At 46.6% G+C, this 24,086-nt stretch overlaps 1 protein-coding gene across 4 annotated transcripts in view; it reads right to left on the bottom strand.

Moving 5' to 3' along the window:
• Positions 1–24,086, bottom strand: part of eda (ectodysplasin A) — a 301,068-nt gene that overhangs the window by 61,996 nt on the left and 214,986 nt on the right. For all 4 annotated transcript variants that reach the window (XM_068047219.1, XM_068047220.1, XM_068047221.1 and 1 more), the window contains one exon: positions 1,115–1,138. In XM_068047219.1, the coding sequence (XP_067903320.1) occupies positions 1,115–1,138 (24 nt within the window). The remainder of the gene's footprint in view (positions 1–1,114; positions 1,139–24,086) is intronic.

Raw genomic sequence — 24,086 nt, 5'->3', positions numbered from 1 at the left:
ACACAGCCATACCTAGAAATACGTACAAGCTACCCGAGAAATGAATTCCCCAATCTCTCAATTTTGCGTAAAGGGGTTTCTTCTGGCCCCTATTCTAAATCTTTTACCTATGGTCCCTGGTCCTTGATCCCTTAACTATTGGGAATAGTCTGCTGCCAACAACCTTATGCCATTCTTTCAGAATTTGATACACCTCTATGATATAGCCTCAGAATCCAAATGGTTCTCACAATGAAAAGCTTCAATTTTTCTACACCTTTCTTCGTGTTTGTATTTCCTCATAAAATGCAGCATCCGAGTAAATCTGCATTGTATCACATCTAAAGCCTTGATATCCTTCCTATAGTGTAGAGCTCAATATTGTAGAACATACAGAAGTTGTAATATTTACATTAGCTTATCACTTTGTCATAGAACCATAAAATGATACAGCCTAGAAGGAGGCCATTTGGCCCATTGTGCCTGTGAGCTCTTCAGAAAATCTATCCAATTAGTCCACTTTCTCTAAAGCCCAGAAAATATTTCTCCTTCAAGTACTCATCGAATTCCCCTTTGAAAATTACACACCTTTGCAGGACGAACGTTCCAGATCAGAAGAAATTGCTGTGTAAAAATAAAATTCTTCATGTTGCCTTTGTTTCTTTTGCTAATTTACTTAAATCAGTGTCCTCTGGTGTCCTTCTGCCATTGGAAACTGTTTCTCCCAATTTACTCTATCAAAGCCTTTCATGGATTTGAATCTCCATTAAATTGCTCCTTAACCTTTTCTGCTATTTGAAGAGCATTTATACTCTATTCATCTCACGATAAAATCTAGAATTTCATTAGTCAACTTGATTCTACTACATTACCCTCTTGTATTCGCGGCAGCACAATAGAATTTCTTAGCACAGTTTAATTTGTGCAGATATAGATTGGCCATCTCTTGTGAACAGTGGGTGGGACAAAGATGGTGTGGGCAGAGGAGACAATAGCTTGAGTCATGATGATTCATTTGATAATCGTGATAACTTTAATAATTGGTACCTCCACATTATAAGAGAACCTAAATGGAAGGAGGATTACAGATTAATATTTCAAAATTGTAAACTTCTGTGCTGAATTTGAATCTTACCTTTTGCTTTTCCTTTGCTTTTACCTAGAAGGGAAAACAAACATGAGTCAGAAAGCAAAGTTTTGCCTACCAGCCACTTTTCCTACATTTTAACAGTGACTACACTTCAAAAGTACTTCATTGGCTGTAAAGAGCTTTGGGACGTCCTGTGGCCATGGAAGGTGCTACACAAATGCAAGTCTTTCTTTGTTATTGTAGTTCCAATAATGCTGTATCTAGATAGTTGGAACTTGGAGAAAGGGATAAATTCAGCCCATCATGCCCATGTCAGAGATGCCAGACTGTCAAATGTAATTAAAAATACAGAAAATGCTAGAAAACAGCAAGCAATCTGTAATGCTTATTAACATTTAGGTTGTGGACTTCTCAGCTTTTTTTAAAGAAAGAGAGAGGTCATTAGGCAGGGATAAACACAAGGGACATTCACCTTTGCCTGGTGACATCACAATCCACCATGTAAACACAAATGTCTGGACAGTAGGGTATTAAGCAGTCAGCAGTTTAATTCAGTGAGAAGCTGGGACCACAGTGAAAACAAGGCAGCATCAAATTCAGGGCTAAGATTCTCTCTGGTTGCTATTCATGGTGACACTGTGAACATGGTGACATGGTGAAACATTTGTGTGTGATCTCGTAAAATTGGAACCACATTATAAGGGAATGGCTCCACAGTTATTTCTAGAAATAACAGAGGAAATCTTCACAACTACATTGATGATGTTAATACACAGAGCAACCAAAAGAAAATACTGCAGATGCTGGGAATCTGAAACGTTTTCCGTTTTTGTTTCAAAGTCATTCTTACTCTTCCGTTCATAACTAAAAAGGACAAACCTAGGTTAGTCTGTGCAAGTCTGTTAAGTTGATCTATCAATGTTTAAAGTTAAAATAATTGAGGTAATTGAGAGAACATGGCTTTATATACAAGATAGGTTGAAGAGGCATAAATCTCTCCCATTCGACAAAAATGCACAACTGCTCAGGGGAATTCAGTCTTCGATCAAGAAGATTAAAACCAGAAACTACAAAACCTTTTACCCTCCTCCGAACTTCACCCAGATCTTACCGAAGGAATTAATATCGAGGGCCAAGGATTACTATTATATCTCCCCATGTAAAATAATAGTGCACCCATCAACATGGCTAGGTAGGACTATAGGATTGCTGAGATGGCAGAAAAACTATTGACTCCAGTACTAATCCTGTACACCTGCCCCTTCTGGTTGGTGACCTGATCACAGTACAAATGGGTCTTTCTCATGAACAATTGCATGTATGTGGGTTATAAGAATCATTTGAATTTCAACTGTTGGGCACAAATTTCTTTCAGCTAACACAACACTGTTGTACGCACTTTTGACCGTCATCCAAAAGGCTGGTACTTTGCTTCCTCATTTTCTTAATTCTTCCCCCCAACCAACACTGACTGATACTGGGGATATAATCAACAAGGACCATCAATCCTTCACTTAACTGTCAATTCCTTATGTGAGATTTAGGCAGAGACTGTAAGCAGACTATTTAACTGGAGTGGCTGATTTACACCCCAACCCCTCCTTCCCTCCAATCTAGCCGTGGGACACTGGGATCAGCTGTAGAGTTTTAACAGCCGTCCTAACCAACATAAGCTAAATCAGCAAAAACGCCAATTGAGTCTTGCACCATCCTGGTTCCTCTGACATAGTACACATCAGGTGATGCAATTTACTTGCTAAGCCATCAAATGAGCTGAAGCCTGTTCCTTTGTCAAATCCTGGAGTCTAAATTGATATTTATGTAACATTCAGTAAAATGCAGCTTTAGCTGTCATTTTCCACCCATGCTGCCAAACATCTACAATACAATTGCTTACTTTGGCCACTCCTCAGCTTTTATTTCAAGAAGCACATGCAACTACTTGTACTTGAATGGTTTCTCAATTCAACAAACACACAAGAACAGTACTCCCCAGGTTGCGTGCTTTAGGATGAATCAATACTCTGTCTATCCTCCCAGAGAGATGCAAAAGATTCACTTGCAATATTTATTGCTCTTTGAAAGAGCTATCCAATTAGTCCCACTCCCCAGCATTGTCCCAATAGCCCTGAAATTTGTTATTCTTCAAGTATTTATCCAATTCTCTTGGAAGTTACTTTTGAATGAGCTTCCACTGGACTTTCAGGTAATGCATTCCAGATCAAAACTGAAACCAAGCTCATGGTCTACCATGCGGTCGTGATCCCTACCTTACAGTACGGGGCTGAAACATGGACAACGTATAGGAGGCACCTCAAAGTACCGGAGTAATTTCATCAACGCTGCCTGCGGAAGATCCTATATATCAAGTGAGAGGACAGGCGCAGCAACATTACTGTCCTCTCACAAGCAGGCACCACATGCATCGAGGCTATGATTATCCACCATCAGCTTCGTTGGGTTGGTCATATAGTTCAGATGTCAGATACCAGGCTCCCAAAGCAGGACTTGTCTCAGCTCAGGCAGGGCAGATGTACCAGAGGTGGTCAAAAGAAACACTTCAAGGATGTGCTGAAAGCCAACATGAAGAATGCAACATTGACATCAACTCCTGGGAGATCATTGCCCTGGCCTGATCCAGATGGAGGCAGAGTCTGTGGGAAGGATCCCAGCATTTTGAGACCCAACAACAGCAAAATGAAGAGGAAAAGCGAGAGCGGCGGAAAGAACAAGTCATGGCCTCAGCTAATAATACACGACCAGTAGGGCATGACAACAAATACCCTGCGTGCTTTAAAGTCTGTTGATCCCGAATCGACCTCAAAAGCAAACTTCGGACTCATGGAAGACAATCATCTTTGCCTGTGAGGGATAGCCAATAATAATAATAACCAAATCTCCTCTTAACCTTCTCTAAGGAAAGCACCCCTGCTTCTCCAGTCTCTCCATATAACTGAATTCCCTCATCCCTGGTGTCAGTCTAGTCTTTCGCACCCTCTCGTAGGCCTTGACATCCTTCCTAACATGTGGTTGCCAGAATTGAACACAATATTCCAGCTGAGCCATAACTAGTGTTTTTCAAAGGTTTAGCATAACTTCCTTGCTTTTGGACTCTATGGGTGGAGATTTACGCTCTTCCCAGAGCAGGTTTGGAGGCACGGAGAGCATAAAATCGGGTGGGACACTGCCAGCATCCAGCTTCTGTTGAAATTTAGTTAGGGGTGGGAAGGGCCTTCCCACCCCGCCACCAATTGAGGCTCTTAACTGGCTCATTAACCCATAATTAAGGGCCTCTTCCCGCTGCAGCTGCAATTGCCTGTGTGGCGGTTGGGCCTGTCGCCCCACAGGAAGCAAGGCACAAAAAACCATGTGATCTGCTTCCTGGCTGCGGGGAAGGGGGTCCCTCGTTCAAAGGTACTTAGTGCCTGAACGAGGGACCAGCATCGGGAAGGCAGGGGCCTGCTGAGGGCCAATCCCCTGCCCTTGCTGCTGAGCGCCCTCTGACCCCCACCCAGTGAGACCCCTCCTACCCTGACCTACCTTGAGCCTGGTTCCAGCGCCACTCCTCAGTGTCTGCTGGCTGGCAGCTCTAAAAGGCCGGGACTTCTTAAGGTAGATAAGTCCCCAGGGCCTGATGGGAGCTACCCTAGAATACTGAGGGAGGCAAGGGAAGAAATTGCTGGGGCCTTGACAGAAATCTTTGCATCCTCATTGGCTACAGGTGAGGTCCCAGAGGACTGGAGATTAGCCAATGTTTTTCCTTTGTTTAAGAAGGGTGGCAAGGATAATCCAGGAAAGTATAGGCCGGTGAGCCTTACGTCAGTGGGAGGGAAACTATTAGAGAGGATTCTTCGGGACAGGATTTACTCCCATTTGGAAACAAACGAACTTATTAGCGAGAGACAGCATGGTTTTGTGAAGGAGAGGTAGTGTCTTACTAATTTGATTGAGTTTTTTGAGCAAGTGACGAAGATGATTGACGAAGGAAGGGAGGTGGATGTTGTCTATATGGACTTTAGTAAAGCCTTTGACAAGGTCCCGCATAGCAGGCTGGTGCAAAAGGTGAAGTCACACGGGATCAGAGGTGAGCTGGCAAGATGGATACAGAACTGGCTCAGTCACAGAACACAGAGGGTAACAGTGGATGGGTGTTTTTCTGAATTTTTAAATTAGAGATACAGCACTGAAACAGGCCCTTCGGCCCACCGAGTCTGTGCCGACCATCAACCACCCATTTATACTAATCCTACACTAATTCCATATTCCTACCATATCCCCACCTGTCCCTATATTTCCCTACCACCTAGGGGGAATTGCTAATGGCCAATTTACCTATCAACCTGCAAGTCTTTGGCATGTGGGAGGAAACCAGAGCACCCGGAGGAAACCCACGCAGACACAGGGAGAACTTGCAAACTCCACACAGGCAGTACCCAGAATTGAACCCGGGTCACTGGAGCTGTGAGGCTGCGGTGCTAACCACTGCTCCACTGTGGAGGGATGTGACTAGTGGTGTTCCGCAGGGATCAGTGCTGGGACCTTTGCTGTTTGTAGTATGTATAAATGATTTGGAGGAAAATGTAGCTGGTCTGATTAGTAAGTTTGCGGACGACACAAAGGTTGGTGGAGTTGCGGATAATGATGAGGATTGTCAGAGGATACAGCAGGATATAGATCGGTTGGAGACTTGGGCGGAGAAATGGCAGATGGAGTTTAATAAGGACAAATGTGAGGTAATGCATTTTGGAAGGTCTAATGCAGGTGGGAGGTATACAGTAAATGGCAGAACCCTTAGGAGTATTGACAGGCAGAGAGATCTGGGCGTACAGGTCCACAGGTCACTGAAAGTGGCAACGCAGGTGGATAAGGTAGTCAAGAAGGCATATGCATGCTTGCCTTCATCGGTCAGGGCATAGAGTATAAAAATTGGCAAGTCATGTTGCAGCTGTACAGAACCTTAGTTAGGCCACACTTAGAATATTGCATGCAATTCTGGTTGCCACACTACCAGAAGGACGTGGAGGCTTTGGAGAGGGTACAGAGGAGGTTTACCAGGATGTTGCCTGGTCTGGAGGGCATTAGCTATGAGGAGAGGTTGGAAAAACTTGGATTGTTTTCACTGGAACGACGGAGGTGGAGGGGCGACATGATAGAGGTTTACAAAGTTATGAGCGGCACAGACAGAGTGGATAGTCAGAAGCTTTTCCCAGGGTGGAAGAGCCAGTTACTAGGGGACATAGGTTTAAGGTGCAAGGGGCAAAGTTTAGAGGGGATGTGCGAGGCAAGTCTTTTTACACAGAGGGTGGTGAGTGACTGGAACTTGCTGCCAGGGGAGGTGGTGGAAGCAGATACGATAGCGACGTTGAAGAGACATCTTGACAAATACATGAATAGGAAGGGAATAGAGGGATATGGGCCCCGGAAGTGCAGAAGGTGTTAGTTTCGGCAGGCATCAAGATCGACGCAGGCTTGGAGGGCCGAATGGCCTGTTCCTGTGCTATACTGTTCTTTGTTCTGATGGTGGGGTCCTAAATCATACGGAAGGCCCACTGCTGTCCAGTTAAGTGCCTGATTGGTACTAAATTCGGCGGGCCTTCTGCACAAGAGCGGACACGGGAATCTCAGCGTAGTTTTCACCGACATCGTGACCCCCGATGCCAGCACAAAGTTCCACCCAATGCCTCTATTAATAAAGCCAAGAGTATGCTTTTTTTTTAAATAACTGCCTTCTCAACTTGCCCTGCTACCTTCAAAGATTTATGTACAGATACCCTGAGTCCTCTCTATTCCTGCACCCCCTTTAAAATTGTACCATTTAGTTTATATTGCTTCTCCTCATTCTTCCTATCAAAATGTATTACCTCACATTTTCTGCTAAATGTCATCTGCCATGTGCCTGTTCATTTGTCTATGTCAAGTCTGTTACTAGCCTCCTCACTGTTTACTACATTTCCAAGTTTCTTGACATCTGCAAACTTTGAAATCATGCCCTGTGTATTCTCAAGTCCTGATAATTAATATGTATTAAAAGGAGCAGTGGTCCTAATTCCATCCCCGGGGAACACCACTGTATACTTCCCTCCAGTCTGATAAACAACCATGCACCACTATTCTCTGTCCTTTAGCCAGTTTCGTATCCATACCGCCACTGTCCCATTAATCCCATAAACTTTGCTAACAAACCTAATATGCGGTCTTTTGTCAAATGCCTTTTGAAAATCCATGCACACATCAACAGGACTACCCTTACCAACCCTCCCTGTTACTTCATCGAAGAACTCAATCAATTTCGTCAAACATGACTTGCCTTTTACAAATTCATGCTGACTTTCATGAATTAGCCATAGCTTTCAAGTGCCAATTTATTCTGTCCCGAATTATTGTCTCAAAGTTTCCCCACCACCACTGGTCGGCTGACTGGCCCATACTTACTGGGTTTATCCCTCTCTCCTTTACTGACCATGGGAGTAACATCTTCAATTCTCCAGTCTTCTGCCACCACCCCCATAGTTAAGGAGGATTGGAAGATTGTGGCCAGAGGCTCCGCAATTTTCACTGGACCGGGTAACTTTTCTACTTTGAGTACTGCCAAATTTTTGAGACCTCTGTGGGGCTGCTTATGGGGCCTTGTTGTTTGCAAATTGGCTGCTGTGTTTCCTATATTGCAATAGTAACTACATTTCAAACATACTTCATTGGTTGTAAAGAGCTTTGGAATGCCCTTAAGGACGCTTTCTTATTACAAACTGGAGGCTGTATAAATTTTCCAGGAAGCTAAAGGTATTGAAACAACAGTGGCAGCTGCGACCCTTTTACTAGTTTGCAGCACTGGTTTGAAGTTTTACGACTGGTTTTGTGAAAAGCAGCACATAAAACCAACAGTCAAACTGAGGTTAATTTCCCCCACTCTCTCCTCCAATTTTCTTCCTCCTTCTCCGTAGGTTAGTGGCTCATGCTGAGGTATGTTCCACAATGATCACCATCTTACTGCACCACACCCAATTGGTCATTTTTCCTGTGCAACTCCAGGGGATAAATGTTGGCCAGTTAGTCAACCATGGAGCTTGTTCCAGGACAATCCAGATGCATCCTCAGCTGGTGTTCACGCACGTGAACATTTCAGCAGAATTCACTGGACAGTGATCAGAGGAAGGAACTCTTAAGCAACCTTTTTCCAGTGTTGCCAAAGCCAATTACAGTGTACCTCACACTGACCTGACTGAGATTGGCTACTTCAGTACAGACTGAGGACAGAACCTGGGACCTTCCAAGGCTGTATGACTCAGTTTCAGTGCACAAGAAAATGCGCTGCAGAATGGTAGACATCTAATGGAAGGAAAAAGGGAAGAAACAAGTTAGAAGGGGAAAAAAACATGCTCAAAGAGTAGAGACCCAATAAGGCATTTAAAGGCAACGAAGAAAACAAGGCAGGGATGCTGATAGAGGAATGGCATTAAAGAGGAGCACAATGCCTGATGGAGCAGCCAGTAGTGGAGCAAAGAATGAAAAGTGGGCCATTGTTGGACGGATTGGGGGATGGGCAGTTTGGAAAACACGACTGGAGGAGATCAGGAAGGGTTTGGAGAGATTTGAAAGGGAGGATAAGAATCTCAGCAGCAAATTTCTGGGGCATGGAAAGCCAGTGGAGCTTGGCAAGGATTGCAGGTTATTAGGATGTTACTAGGCCTTGGTGCAGGTGAGAAGATGGACCATAATAGCTTTAGATTATTTATACACAATGTAGGGAGGTTCAGTAAGAAGACAATTGTAAAAGTCATCAAGTAAAAGATATGTATTAGGGTTCTGGTGCGAGAGAGAGAGAGAGAGAGAGCAAGAGGTAGGGGCGAGGATATGGATGGAGGCATGTTAACAATGCAGAAATGAGGACTAAATAAAGGAAATGAAGCTGAGCTTAGATTAAAGCAGCATGGCAAAGTTCTGCATCTCTGGGCTTCCTATGTGGTGGCAGCTATGGAAAATCAGGGAGTCACGGCCAGAGGCAATATGGTGCTTATGGAAGCAATGAGGGTTAGATTTTACCGGAATTTAACAGACATTTTGGCTCAGTTATGCTTCAATGTTGATAAAAGTGGCAACATTCTGGGTGACTGTGGAGGTAAGGGAGGTAGAGCTGCATATCATGTCCATAAGGTCGCCTCTCGTGTAGACACAATATTCCATTCTTGGCCCCTCTTCTTCGGCATTCATGTGACCTCACGATAATGTTGCCAAGTGATAACATAGACACCAAAGAGAATCAAAAGGTGACCATTCAGACATGAAAAGAAAAGCCATTGAAAGTGTTCAATGGTCCATGACATGTCAGATTAAAATGGAACCATGAAAGAGCAGTGCCAGGAGTTGAAACTGTGAAGCACAGATGTTCAATAAGTAAGGAAAAGAATTTTTAAATAGAAAGTTAAGTAAGAGCGTGGGTGGCAATGAAAGTTTGAGCAGAGTTTTACTGGTTGCTTCTGGTAGCATTCCACACCTTTGTTTTCTGCAATTTGCAAAGCTTCCTAAATTCTAGAAATTATTGTTTCAATCACCAATGTTAGTGTAAATTTTCTCCCTGATGGTCCTTGTTAAAAGGTAATCAAGCAAACCAAAAATCTCCACTGTGCTTCCTAGGTGCCAAGGATGCAGCTAAAGGCATTTTCATAGTACTGTAGCAAATGGCTGCAGAACACTTCTCTCCTGCTGTACTCAATTGCTCTTTTATCATTAGTAAACCGACAGGAAGACCATTGTCTACACCAGCCAATTCACAGTGCTGCCTAGTTCTAGCCTCACATCTGGTGGATTTCTGCCCACACCCTCTGTTGTTGCCCTGTTTTGTGCTCATTAAGGTAATGGACATCAACATTAGGCAAGGAAAAATGTTTGTTTTAAAGTTACCCAGCATCAGCACATGCAGAGTCTCAGATTAGGTGTAGCTTGGACAGGTGCGGAATAAAGCTGCCTCTTTCCTGCTCCAACAATGTTCCTTCAAACTGAAGCTCTGAAAAGCAGCCACTACTGCACTTGCCCCCATAATGATTATTTGTGTGGCCTTGGAGGTGCCCTCGACACCAATTTATGAGAAAATCGTAAAACGCTTTTTGCTATGGATTTTTACTCACTAGAAAATGAATTGAGACGACCCGAAACTCATTTAATTTATAATCCTTAAAGGCAGCGGATTAGACTGCTGCACTGAATTTGGGCGGCACAGTGGCGCAGTGGTTAGCACCGCAGTCTCACAGCTCCAGCGACCCGGGTTCGATTCTGGGTACTGCCTGTGCAGAATTTGCAAGTTCTCCTTGTGACCGCGTGGGTTTCTGTCGGATGGTCTGGTTTCCTTCCACAGCCAAAGACTTGCAGGGTGATAGGTAAATTGGCCATTGTAAATTGCCCCTAGTGTAGGTAGGGGAATTCAGGGGATGTGGTAGGAATATGGGATTAATGTAGGATTAGTATAAAATGGGTGGTTGATGGTCGGCACAGACCCGGTGGGCCGAAGGGCCTGTGTCAGTGCTGTATCTCTAAATAAATAAATAATAAACGCTGAAAAAAAAATCCTCGTCCAGGGCATGTTGTGAATGAAACTGAGAAAGTACTGACTAACTCCTATACAACTAATTATTAATAATTGACAGACAAGTGCAAACATCAGTCCCAACTTCATGTCAACCAAATGATTTTTGTTCTCAGTTTCCGTACAGCAGGAGAAAGCATTAAACATTGTGGACTGATGATCATTTTAAAATACATTCCCCCCTAACCACCGCATATCTAATACAGCTTGCTCTTTCATTCTCCAGTTTTCCCCTCACATTTCTCTGTATCTGCAAACACCTCCAAATCCTAGTGTTTACTTTTGCTATTTTTGTTTCAACTAGTGTCATTGCAAATTATATTCCTGGTTTCCCTGTTAGTGTGAGAAAAGATATCCATGCAACTGTATTGAAACAATAAAACCTCACTATGCTGCGTAGGTGCCAAAACCAAAACCAAAACCATTTATTAATTCTATTGATTGAACATAGGCCAAATTAGCGCACATCTCTCAACAACTATTGTATATTATGGCTCTTGTATGTGCAAAGAACAAAAGGGAGGCCCTTGTGTCACTCAAGTTAAAATAATTGGCCAGTTGGAGCCTGCACCCATGTGGATGATGGCACACCACCTCAAACTAGTTTATTTGACCAGTGACTCCTTTTCAAAGTGGTGTATGTCAAGTGAAGATAGGAAAGGGCTCGACAGTGATGGGGGAGGGGCAGAGGGTGGGGGGCGTGATAGGGGAATTAAAATCAGTCATGACTCATGGAAACAATTCGAACTATCCTGGTCAATCGCTTTTTGAGACTGTGGCCAGGATTTAACGTTGGGTGGGAGGCCCCGCCTACGGGCCAAAAAGTTTGGGGCAAGCCTGCCTCCGCTGGGCCTGGAAACCACGCTATGATTTTATGTGGCCCAGACCCTTAATTGGCCTTGGTTGGGACTTACACCCCTCTGAGGCAGAAAGATCCGGCTTCAAGAGCTGCCAGCCAATCAACGGGTTAGCAGCTCACAGTCCCAGCAGCAGCACCGGGAGCGGCGGCCACTGCTGAGACTGCAGTTGGGGAGAGGAGCAAGAGGGACACCGGCCTCGGAAAAAAGTTAAGTGTGTGGGGCCTCGCCAGGGACAATCAGCTAGGCCCTGTCGAGGCAAGGAGGGGTCAGTTGGGAGCGGGGAGAATATAGTGCAGTGGGGGTTGAGCCGTGGGGGCTCTCTGTGGGCTACTGAGTGCATGTTCAGGAGGGCACCCCGCCCCCCCACCCCCAGCCCGCAAGGAGCCACCAAGTTTTACTGAGCAGCCTCTTGGGGGTCCTTAGCCGCCCACCGGTTGCTGATAATATACCAGTGGCGGCATGAGGAGGCCCTTAAGTGGCAGTTAATTGGCCACTTAAGGGCCTTAATTGGGTTGGGGCGGAAAGGTGATGGGAAAGTCACTTCCTGCCTCCTACTCAATTTTACAACCTCCCCCCCTCCTCCAGCCTGCTCCTGTGGTGGGGGGGGGGGGGGGGGGGGGCGGGGGTGTAAAATTCTGGCCTGTGGTTTTGTGCCTCTCCACCATCTCTACAATGACTCAGCTCATTTCTCCCAATCCTTTGATATTGGAGTGGTATTTGTTGACACACAAAAAATAGGCAAGTGTCTACTGGGTAAATAGTGACTTAGTCATGCAATATGGCTTCGGACATATGCGGGCAGGAACAGAGGTGGGCGGGTTGGTAATTTTGCAACGCTGACCAACCTGCCCTGAGCCAATTTTCTGCAGGTTGGATCAGGGGGCAGAATGGCTACCTGAACAAGTGACTTGTTAGGATCATTCAAAGGCCAATTATCAGAGGCCTACTGGAATTTTCCAGTCGATCTGTGGGCCGCCATGGCATCAGGTGCACAGTAGCTGCCTGGAGGTGACCTTCCAGCACTCCAGGCTTACTTTGAGGCCAACCTCCCTGCCCACCTGGCCACAGCTGTGGGCACAGGCTGCACTGTGGAGGGGTTTCCCCTCCACAATGATGGTCTGGCAGCTGTGGCCTTTTTTTCCAGAAGTTTTTAAAGTGTTGAGAGGGTGCCTCAAGATGTAGGTGGCCTCTCTCTCTCCCTTACCTGCAACAGCTGGGTGTAGCTCCTTCTGTGCTTGAGGGCCTCCTTAATTGGACGACAAGTTCACCCACTGCCCACTAACTGGCCAATCTAGGCAAAATCAATGTTGACTGCTCCCGACACAGTGCAGGGTCAGAACCCACATTTGACCCCGACATTGGGGTACTGACCCCAAAAACAAAATTCGACCCCCTATCACAGAAAGGGAAGATTGCTCAGGGGGCCTGGTAAAGCATCGTATTAGTCACTGACCTTTCACCGTAGGCATCTGAAAACAAATTTTCACCTTGTCTGACTGGTTGCAAGCCTTCGCTATCTGCTGGCTGTAAGAGGCCATTGGTGTGCATTAGGCCATAACATAAAGCTACGTCTACAATAACACAAAAGCAAAATACTGCAGATGCTGGAAATCTGAAATAAAAACAGAAAATGCCGGGAATACTCAGCAGGTCAGGCAGTATCTGTGCAGAGAGAAACAGAGTTGAAGGGCTGAATTTTCCCAGCCCATTTGCGATGTGCTGAGAGGCAGGGGGACTGGCTAAATGCCGGACGAAGGGGTCGGGAGGGGAGCCCGACATCTTTTTGCCGCTATGCCATATTGGCAGCAGTGGGAAAGATGGTGGCTTAGCCACCTAGAAGGTGTCCAATTGAACCACTTACTTAAGTGGCTAATTAAGGGCCACTTCCTACCTCTGCTGACATTTTGCTTTGACGGGAGGGCCCGCTGCCACGAGGGGCACACCCAGTGGCAATGGACGCGGTCGTGGCAATGGAGCGCTGGTGATCCACAACTCCACCTCCCCAGCCCCCGATCGTCAGGACCTGGCTGCCAGGCCCCAGCTTCCCCCAACCAACCTCAACTCTCTTTGAGAGCACCCCACCATTGAGGTGCGCTTTTCCTGGAGTTGCAGCCTCAGCAATGGCCACCGCTAGCATGGCGCTGCTGAGTTGCCAGCACTCTGATTGGACCTGCAGTTCTTGGGGGTGGACCGCCATCCTTAATTGGATGGTGGCATTAGCAGCAGCCTCTTAATTGGCCGCTGCCAGGAATATGCTGCCCGGGGTCCCACTGCCCGCCAAAGACCTGGCAACGGGATTTGCAGTAGTGGCAAAATGCAGTCCAACGTTTCAGGTCTGTGACCTTTCAGCAGAACTTGGAAAAAAGTTAGAAATGTAATAGGTTTTGAGCAAGTGTAATGGGTAGGGGAGAAAAAAGAACAAAAGGGAATGTCTGTGAGAGGATGGAGGGCAGGAGAGATTACATGACAATATGTTTCATGGTACAAGGCCAAAGGGAGTGGTAATGGAACAAGTAAAGAAACAAAAGATGCATCTAGAGGAGGTGTGAATGGCAGGATCCTGAATAACTGCCATCTGAAAGCAAAGAAAAGGAAATAAGAAAGAAACAAGAGTGAAAAAAAGCAAAGAAAAATGAAACAAAATGGGGGCAGAGGTTATGATCTAAAATTGTTGAACTCAATGTTGAGTCCAGAAGGCTGTAAAATGCCCAGTTGAAAGATGAGGTGCTGTTCCTCGAGCTTGCATTGAGCTTCATTGGAGCACTGTAGCAGGACAATGACAGAAAGGTCAATGTGGGAGCAAGGTAGAGAATTAAAATGACAGGCGAATGGAAGCTCGGAGTCACGCTTGTGGACTGAACGGAGGTGTTCCACAAAGCGGTCACCCAGTCTGCATTTGGTCTCCCCAATATACAGGAGACCACATTACGAGCAGAAAATACAGTATACTAATCTGAAAGAAGTACAAATGAATCACTGTTTCACCTGGAAGGAGTGTTTGGGGCCTTGGGCAGTGAGGAGACAGGAGGTAAAAGAGCAAGTGTTGCATCTGCTGCATTTGCATGGAAAGGTGCCGCAGGAAAGGGGAAGGGGTGCTGGGGTAACCGAGCAGTGGACCAGGGTAGCGCAGTGGGAATGGTATAAAGCTACCTTTATATTGGCACTAATTGGCGGCCGCAAAATGGACGGTAAGCGAAATGGAATAAAATGTCACTAAGACTTGCATTGATATGAAAAAGCAAAATACTGCAGATGCTGGAAATCTGAAATAAAAACACAAAGTGCTGGAATACTCAGCAGGTCTGGCAGCATCTGTGGAGACAGAAAGAGTTAACATTTCAGGAAGGTAACAGACCTGAAACATTAACTCTGTTTCTCTCTCCACAAATGCTGCCAGACCTGCTGAGTATTTCCAGCACTTTTTGTTTTTACTTGCATTTATATAATTCTGTTCAGGATATTCCAATGCGCTTTACTGCCAATTAAACAATTTTGAAATGTAGTCACTGTTGTAATGTAGGAAACACAGTCGCCAATTTGTGCACAATAAGCTCCCATAAACAGCAATGTGATAATGACCAGATAACTTAGATTGAAACAGAATGTAGGTACGATACTGTATGCATGACAGAACGAGAGTTTAACCATGCCTGTAATGTTCTAATTCTAATTCATTAAGTAAGATGTTTTTGTATTATCTTTCTTTATATGACCTTAGCTGTGGAGGGTAGAATGTGTTTTAAAATTTGCTTTGGGTAGCAGTGTATTTAAGAGTTTTGTTCTTTGGCCTTTGTGTCAGGGAGTAAGCCAATACATAAAATTGGCAAGATAATATTCACAGATTCATTGAGATGTAAACTATCGACATGAGCACAGACAGATTGTTTAACATTGAGATCAGCTAAGAGACAGAGGTTTGGTGTATAGGAGACTGTTACATTACTGGTCCTTTGAAGGATAATGTGTATCTTATTTGTGGGCTCCCAGTTAGATTAAGAAATGCTTTCTACTTGCAAATGTCTCATTAGTTGGCCAGGAAACTACTGTTCACACCGTATCTACTTAAACATTAGCAATGGTTAATACCTGATTACTTCACTGCAAAGAATTCAATCAATTCAGCCTCCATGACAATAAAAGAAATGCAACTGTGTAACAGCCCTTGGATCCTGAGGCTATACTTAACACAGCCTATTCCATTTGAGGAAGCCAAGGGAAACAAGGACTCCAACTGATTTATCAAGCACATAAGGTTTCAACAGAGATTCAAATGAAAAGCTACGGAAAGGAATAGAGTTCCCACCATTTAAAGCATCCACGCTCATCACAGGCAGCCACATATACTGGACAAATGACACCAACCATTTGCCATTACAGAGGTGTCTCTTACAATGTATTATTCTTTTGGGCCTCCTTATCTCGAGAGACAATGGATACGCGCCTGGAGGTGGTCAGTGGTTTGTGAAGCAGCGCCTGGAGTGGCTATAAAGGCCAATTCTGGAGTGACAGGCTCTTCCACAGGTGCTGCAGAGAAATCTGTTTATATGTATGTAGAGAAATGTATTATACACACTGATTATTTTGGGTAATTTATCCAGTATTACATAGAATTCTACAGCACATGAACAGAACAACCCAACTGACATATCCTGGTGTTCATGCTCCACTTGAGTCTCCGCCCACTTTCCTTTCTCTTACCCCATCAGCATGTCCTTCTATTCCTTTCTTCCTCATATATTTTTCTAACTTTCCTTTAAATACTTTTTTTTAATTTCCAAAATATACTTTATTCATAAAAATCTGTTTAAAAAATTACAAAACAGTTCAAACAGCACCAAGTCAAACAATACAAAGAGTGCAAAGGAGATCAGTTTCCTTCAATACAGGAGTGAGTTGCCTCACAACCCTTCCATTTCATTTTACACGCCATGTACATGTTACAGCAAAAAAATATTTTCCCGATACAGTTCGAGGGGTTTTCCATGGATCCAGCCCCTCGGTTCAGCTTGGTGGGGGGGACCTTACTCAGTGGTCTTTCCCCATTGAGCCTTTGCCGCGGCTGCCCCAAGCTTTAGTGCGTCCCTCAGCAAGTAGTCCTGGACCTTGGAATGTGCCAGTGTGCAACATTTGGTCGTGGACAACTCTTTGCGCTGGAAGACCAGCAAGTTTCGGGCAGACAAAAGGGAGTCTTTCACTGAATTGATAGTCCTCGGTGTGCGTCCCTGGGAACAGCCCGTAGAGCACAGACTCCAAATTTTCCACGAAGGATAGGTGGTATGGCACGGTCCAACTGGATGGAGTGTTCCGCGGCAATGTGACCAGGCCCATCCTTCGCAACACCAGAGACAGATAGAACCTCAGCACGTAGTGACACTTGGAGTTTGGGTAAAGAACATGGCCTCGCTCTTGCCGTGGTTAACTTTGGCTCCCGAGACCAGTTTGAACTGGTCGCAGATGCTCATCAGTCTGCGCACGGACAGCGGGTCCGAGCAGAAGACGGCGACGTCATCCATGTACCGGGAGGTTTTAACCCGAGTGCCTCCACTGCCTGGGATTGTCACCCCTCTTATGCTCGCATCCTTCCTAATGGACTCAGCAAAGGGTTCAATACAGCAAACAAACAAGACAGGGCAGAGAGGACAGCCCTGGCTGACTCCGGATTGGATCAAGAAACTTTCTGATTGCCACCCATTGATTGAGACTGCGCTACTGATGTTTGTGTACAGCAGTTTGATCCAATTGCAGATTCCCTGCCCAAACCCCATTTTGGAAAGCACGTCCATCATGTAGGTGTGCGATATCCTGTCAAAAGTCTTCTCCTGGTCCAGGCTGATGAAGCAGGTGTCCGCCCTCCTGTCCCGTACATAGGCGATCGTATCCTGAGTTGCGCGAGACCATCTTCCAGCCGGGTACAGTGCAGGTCTGGTGAATCACCAACTCCAGAGCAGACTTGACTCGACTGGCTATGACTTTGGACAGAATCTTGTAGTCAACATTGAGCAGTGAGAGGGGCTGCCAATTTCTGATTTCTGCCCTCTCCCCTTTCCGCTTGTAGATGAGGGTGATGATGCCTTTCCTCATGGATTCTGACATGCTGCCGGCCAGAAGCGTACTCTCATATACTTCCAGCAGGTCCGGGCCGACCCAGTCCCACAGGGCCGAATACAACTCAACCGGTAAGCCATCTCTTCCGAGAGTTTTACTCGTCTCGAAGGGCTTGACGGCCTTTGTCAGCTCGTCCAGAGTTAGCGGCTTGTCCAGTCTCTCCTTCATGCTGTCATCGAAGACCTCTGTGATAGATGACAGGAAGGACTGGGATGCTGTGCTGTCTGTGAGCTTCACGTCGTACAGCCCAGCATAAAAGGATTTGCTGATCCTTTGTATGTCGGACTGCGATGACTTTGTCGAGCCATCCTCTTCCTTCAGGCTGCTGATAACAGAGCTCTGTGTACCTTTTGGAAGAAGTAACGCGAGCACATCTCATCCCGCTCAATGGAGTGGACTCTGGACCGGAAGATGATCTCGGAGGCCTCCGTGGCAAAGAGCGAGGCCTGCTGACTCTTCATCTCATGGAGGTCCTCCTTGACCTCGACCCCCATCGACTGCAGCCGGATCAGATTTTTCATACTTTTCTGGAGTCAGGACATTTCTCCCTGTCTCTCTCTCGCCCTCTGAACACCTTTGAAGATTAAGAACTTCTTGATGTTCTCCTCGATCGCCTCCCACCAGTGAACTGGAGACTCAAAGAGGGGTTTCACGGTCCTTCAAACTTAGTAATCCCTTTTGAGTTCCTCAATGTTCTTTGGGTTAGCATTGTAGCATTGAGCTTCCATGTCCCTCTGCCAACCCGCTGGTCATCCTGTAAGTGACAGTCGGCCAGTAAGAGGCAGTGGTCGGAGAAGAACACCGGCTTGACATCGGTGGATCTGACCGTGACAGCAAGGGACACAAACAGGAAGTCAATCCTGGAACGGGCAGACCCGTCCGATCTTCACCATGTGTATCTACGCTTCGCTCCGTCTGCAGGTTTGCTGAAGACGTCGTGCAGTTTGGCATCTTTAACTGTTTCTATTAGGAATCTGGATGTAATGTCCAGTTTGCTGTCGTCTCTGCCAGATCACCCAGCTGCATTGATGATGCAGTTGAAGTCACTGCCTAGGATGACCGGCCTGGACGTCGCCAGCAGCAGTGGGAGCTGCTGGAAGACGGTCAGCCGCTCACTGCATTGAACCGGGGCCTACATGTTGATCAACCGGAGCGGAGCATTGTTATACATTACATCTGCTTCGAGGAGGCGACCGCCCACCACCTCCTTAACTTCGGAGATGGTGAAGTTACCTCCCCGCAGCAGAATATCCAGGCCGGAGGAGCGCGAATCATTACCCCCTGACCAGATCGAAAGCCTGTGGGACCACTATCGCGACCACTGCCTGTAGGTGCTGTGGTGTGGTATTCCACACTCCTGCAGAAACAATAGGTCAACTTTGACCGTGGCGAGGTAATCCAAGGTTGAAACACATTGCGTAGTGGATTTAATGCTACGTATGTTAATTGAAGCAATCCTTATACCCATTTTTAAGTTAGTTGTTGCTTGCCATACCATTTGTCCTTGCTAGTCCCAGTCCTTCCGTATGTTCCTGCATACCCATAGTGTACGCAAGCTGTTTCACGATCGTTGGGCTCAGAAACCCCTCCTGGTTTCTCATGCAGGGTTTGTTTTGCTGCGGTGACATCGGGAACGGGGGGGTGGTCTTGTAGACACCAAGAATTGGGCTGTCCTCTACTGTTCCCCTCTGTTCCTCCTCGAAAACATCACTGACCCCGGATTCCCGGAGCTGGAGTGCGCCAGACGTGTTGTTGCTCTTGGTGTCCCAAAGCTGGGATGTGCTGGGCATGCCGCTAGGTTCGCGCTTTGGGTTTGGGGCACGCTGGGCCCATCACAGCATCCAGTGCCCGGGGGCTGGGGGGCTTTATCTTCCAGCTCCTTTGAGTTCTGCCGCCTCTTTTGCGGGTGCCGTCGTTCCGGCACTTCCTTGTCCAGTGAGGAGGAGCTGCTGTAGTCTGTCTCAGACGGTAGCCTGCTCTTGCCACTGGTTTGGGTGGTGGCCTGTTCCGCTTTTGAAGGTTTTTTCTTTGTGGTTTTCCTTTTTACCACTTGCCACTGACCTGTTTGTCCATCTGCTGCCTCCTCCCCCATTGATTCTGTCTGTGGAGGAGGGGTTTCTGGGGACAGGGTAGGTACTGGGTCGTTGGTTTCAGCTGCCTCCCCTTTCTTCTTCTCAGGTAGACATTCCTCGCTGTGGAGAGGGTTGCTTGTCTCCTTTCCAGCATCAGACGCATTTGTCGTTCCTTCTCCCGGACTTTTCTTGGACCTTACCGCCTGAGCATAACTGAGGCAGCGTTTGGGGCAGATTTTGTAGAGATGGCCTGCCGCACCGCACAAGTCGCAACACTTACTTTGCTTACAGTCCTTGGTCTGATGGCCTTCCTCCTTGCAGTTCTTGCAGACAACTGTACTGCAGTTAGCTGCCTCATGACCAGATTTGCCACAGGTGCGACAAACTCTGGGCTGCCCAGTAGAGACCAAAAAGCCTCGACTTTCCCCGATAGCGAAGCTGGAGGGAGGGTGGATGATGGCTCCACTGGCATCGACCTTCAAGGTCACCCTGACCTGCCGCTTGCTGGTCCAAATCCCAAATGGGTCCTTGACATCAGTGCTGCTGCTGGCCACCTCGACGTACCTGGCGAGAAAGGGGAGTACATCCACGACAGGAACATGGGGATTATAGAGGTGAACTGTCACCACCCGGTCACGTTGTGACGGCAGCCTGAAGAGTGGCTCCGCTTTGAGGATGGACAGCGGTGCCAGGTTTCCCTTTCTACTTGAACACCTTCAGGAACTTGATGCATCCTGCCACATTCTTAAACGTCACGTCGAAATATCCACTGCTGCGGAAGTCCTGCATGCAGAAGATGTCCGCAGCTTGGAATCTATAGCAATCGATGAGGATTTTCTTGATGAAGAAGGTACGATCAACCGGTGCATCTCCTTCCTTGTCCTTCACCGCCACCTGAACGATGTTACGCACTCCCTGGCCTGAAGCTCAAAGACTGGTTATAGCCATTTTACTCGAAGCATACCCAGGACAGGAACAAAGGCCACTGATCATGGTTTCTCCCCTGCCAGGTAATACATCCATGCTATTTGCCTCAAGCACTCCAGGTGGTAACAAGTTCCACATTTTAATCACTCTTTAGGTAGAGAGGCTTCTCCTGAATTCTTTACTGGTTTTATTAGTGACTATCTTCTAATTATGACAATTAGGACTGAATTTTCACCACATATGCAGGAAACAGAAGCTGGATTTGTTTTGGGGTCAGAATCCCAGCTTCGGTGGGAAACTAAAGTTAAGATTTTCACGTGGGGAAGCCCTTAATTGATATGTAGGCAGGTTTCCTGTCCAATTGGAGCCAATAAGGGCAGGAACGGAGGTGGGTCAGATGAAGTGAAGGACTGATTTAGACTCCCCATGGTAGCCACTGAGGCTACTGGTTTTCCTAAGGGAGAAATCTGCTGATTGTGTCAAAGCCCTCCACAGTAACTGAGGGAAAAGAGATGCCACAGGAGAGCCTGAGGCCTGGCACTTGGAGGAGGGCTGCCCCTCCCTTCATCGATGCTGACCAGGATCCAATACTGGAGGCCATGAGCAAGAGGATGGAGGACCTTTTCCTAGAGGGTGCATTGTGCAGCAGTAGCAGGGGCCCTTTCTGTTCAGTGTCATTTCCCTCTGCCTCCTCCTCTCTCACCTCCCGTTTTCATTCCTGCCCCAGTGAGCTGTCTTCTTGCAGGGCCTCATTGCCCTCAATGTCCACACCTCTCTGGAGGGCCATGTTATGGAGAGCGCAGCAGATCACCACAAAGACTGAGACCATTAGAGGAGAGTATTGGAGGGCACAACCTGACTGGTTCAGGCACCGGAATCATATCATCAGAAGCCCGATGCCCTGCTCACTGGTTGGCCTGTTGAGCAGGTGGTATTGCTTGTATAACCTTTGTACCTCTGTCTGGGGATCCCATAGAGGGGTGAGTAGCCAGGTATTTGAGGGATTTCCCTTGTCCCCTAGGATCCATGCATGCACTTTGGGGGTTGGAGCTAAGATCTGAGGCAGCCTGGACTGGCAGAGGATGAAGGAATCATGGCAGTTGCCAGGAAAGCGAGCACACACATGGAAGAAGCCTCCTTGTTGTGGTCGCAGACGAGTTAAAAGTTGAGTGTGTGGAAACCCTTCTTGTTGATGGATCTCACTGGCCAGTTGCTGGGTGCCTTGATGGCCACATGGGCGCAATCAACATTGCCCTGTACCTGGGGCAATCCAAGGATGGTGGCAAAACCCAATGCCCTCTCTCCCTGCGAATCTGCATCCGTCATGAAATGAATGTACTGTCTAGCTCTGGCAAAGAGGACATCAGTGAGCTGCAAGATGCAGTGGTGTGCAGTTGCTTGCGAGATGCCACTAAGTTCTTCAGCTGATCCTTTGAAAGAGCCAGAATTGAAGAAGTTCAAGGTCACAGTGACTTTGACAGCTACTGGCAGAGCCTGAGATCTTCGGCCCAGATAGTCGCAGTTTCCTGCGGCACTGGGACTCTTTCATCTCCAGGTAGCTCTGACTTCGGCGGTAGATCCTGTGGTGAGGGTATGGCCTCCATTGCCCTCCTGCCCCCTTTCCTCTCCCTTGCCTGCTGATGCTCGGGGTTCCAATAGGCCCAAAATCTGACAGTCAAGCCCATATTGCTAGCTACAGCCTTTCTTTTGGACAGGTTGCCACCCAATTGTGCTTGGCAGCCTTTTGCCCTGCTCTTGTGCCCCCACAATGCCGGGGGGTGGGGTGATGACCCCATTCAATGTCCAAGCACAAAGTGCCCACTCTTCCCGCCCCCTGCGCAGTGACAAGGGCATCTCCTTACCAAATACTGAGCCCACTTTGCGCTACTGACCCTCTTATGGGATTGGGATGATGCCCACTCAGTATACCTGCTTCCCTTCAGCAAATCTGCAAAAAATGCCATGCGCCCCCTTCAAAATTCCACCCTCCCCCTCCAACAAGCTCTTAATGAGCTTTTTAAATGCTTCAATTGGCTTCAATGGGAAGGAGAGCGGGATCCCTGTCCCACTCTGGTTAACAATGCCAGTGCCAGGAATAGTGTCCTGAAACTGGCACGCTGGCCACTACCGGTATTTTTGGCTCACCCCACCAACCCTGCCCCAGTTCTTGACTTTGGGGGGGGGGGGGGGGGGCCCAAAAATTCAGCCTTAGTTTTGGAATCTCCACCAGTAGATATGCTTTCACTTCTACTTTAGGAACATAGGACTTAAGAGCAGGAGTTGGCCATTCGGCCCTTCGAGCCTGCTCCGCCATTCGATAAGATTATGGCTGATCTGTTTGTGGTCTCAACTCCACTTTCCTGTCTGCCCCCCATAACCTTTGTGCCATGATTGTCTATCAAAAGTCTAACTCAGCCTTGAATAAATTCAATGACCCAGCCTCCACTGCTATAACCCCTTCACAATTTCAAAGATTTCTCTCACGTCACCTATCAACCACCTCTTTTCTCGAGAGTAGAGTGCCAGCCTTTCCTATTGTTGTACCCTGTTAGCAGTGGTATCATCCCTGTTAATTTGGCAATTTCTCCAGTGCTTCCATATATTTTTCTTAATATGGAAACCAGAACTGTGCACAGTACTCTTGTGGTCTAACCAAGTTTCTCTACATGTTTAACATATCTTCTCTGCTTTTGAATTCTATCCATCTGGAAATGAACCCCAGTGCTTTGTTTGCACTTTTTCTGGCATGGTTAAAGTGCATTGCTACGCTTAATGATTTGTGTATCTGCACTCCTAGATTTCTAGCCTTAATGGGAGTATGTAGCCTTCTTATTCCTCCTACCAAAATGCTCCACCCCACACTTATCTGCAGAGAAATTCCATTGCATTTACACAGTCATTTTGCAGGTTTGTTAATGTCTCTTGTATGTCACAGTCTTCTGAGCAGTAATGATACACCCTCAGCCACTTTGTTAGGAACAATAAAAAAGAATATTTTTGAAAAGGTGAGCAACAAGTAAATGTTTGCATTCAGAGGGATTTGGCAGTCAGTCTACAGGAATCAAAGAAAGTTAACATGCAGGTACAACAAGCAATTAGAAAGGCAAATGGTAAGTTGCCCTTTATTGCAATGAGATTGGAATACAAGAGTAAGGAGGTCTCGCTGCAATTATGGTGGGCTTTGATGAGACCACACCTAGAGTGCTGTGTACAGTTTTGTTCTTCTTACCTAAGGAAGGATATATTTGCCTTAGAGAAGGACGTAACAAAGGTTCACTAGATTGATTCTTGGGTTGAGAGGGCTTTCCTGTGAGGAGAGATTGAGTAGAATGGGCCTGTATTCTCCAGAGCTGAGAAGAAGAAGAGGTGATCTCATTGAAAGGTATAAAATTCTTAGCGGCTTGACGGGAGCAATGCTGAGAGGTTGTTTCCACTGGTCAGGAGTCCCAGTCCCAGTATAAGGGGTCAACTATTTA

The sequence above is a fragment of the Heterodontus francisci genome, chromosome 15, assembly GCF_036365525.1.
Source record: "Heterodontus francisci isolate sHetFra1 chromosome 15, sHetFra1.hap1, whole genome shotgun sequence".
Lineage (NCBI taxonomy): Eukaryota > Metazoa > Chordata > Chondrichthyes > Heterodontiformes > Heterodontidae > Heterodontus > Heterodontus francisci.
The sequence above is the reverse complement of the archived record's forward strand: the minus strand, read 5'-3'. Positions and strand labels throughout refer to the sequence as shown.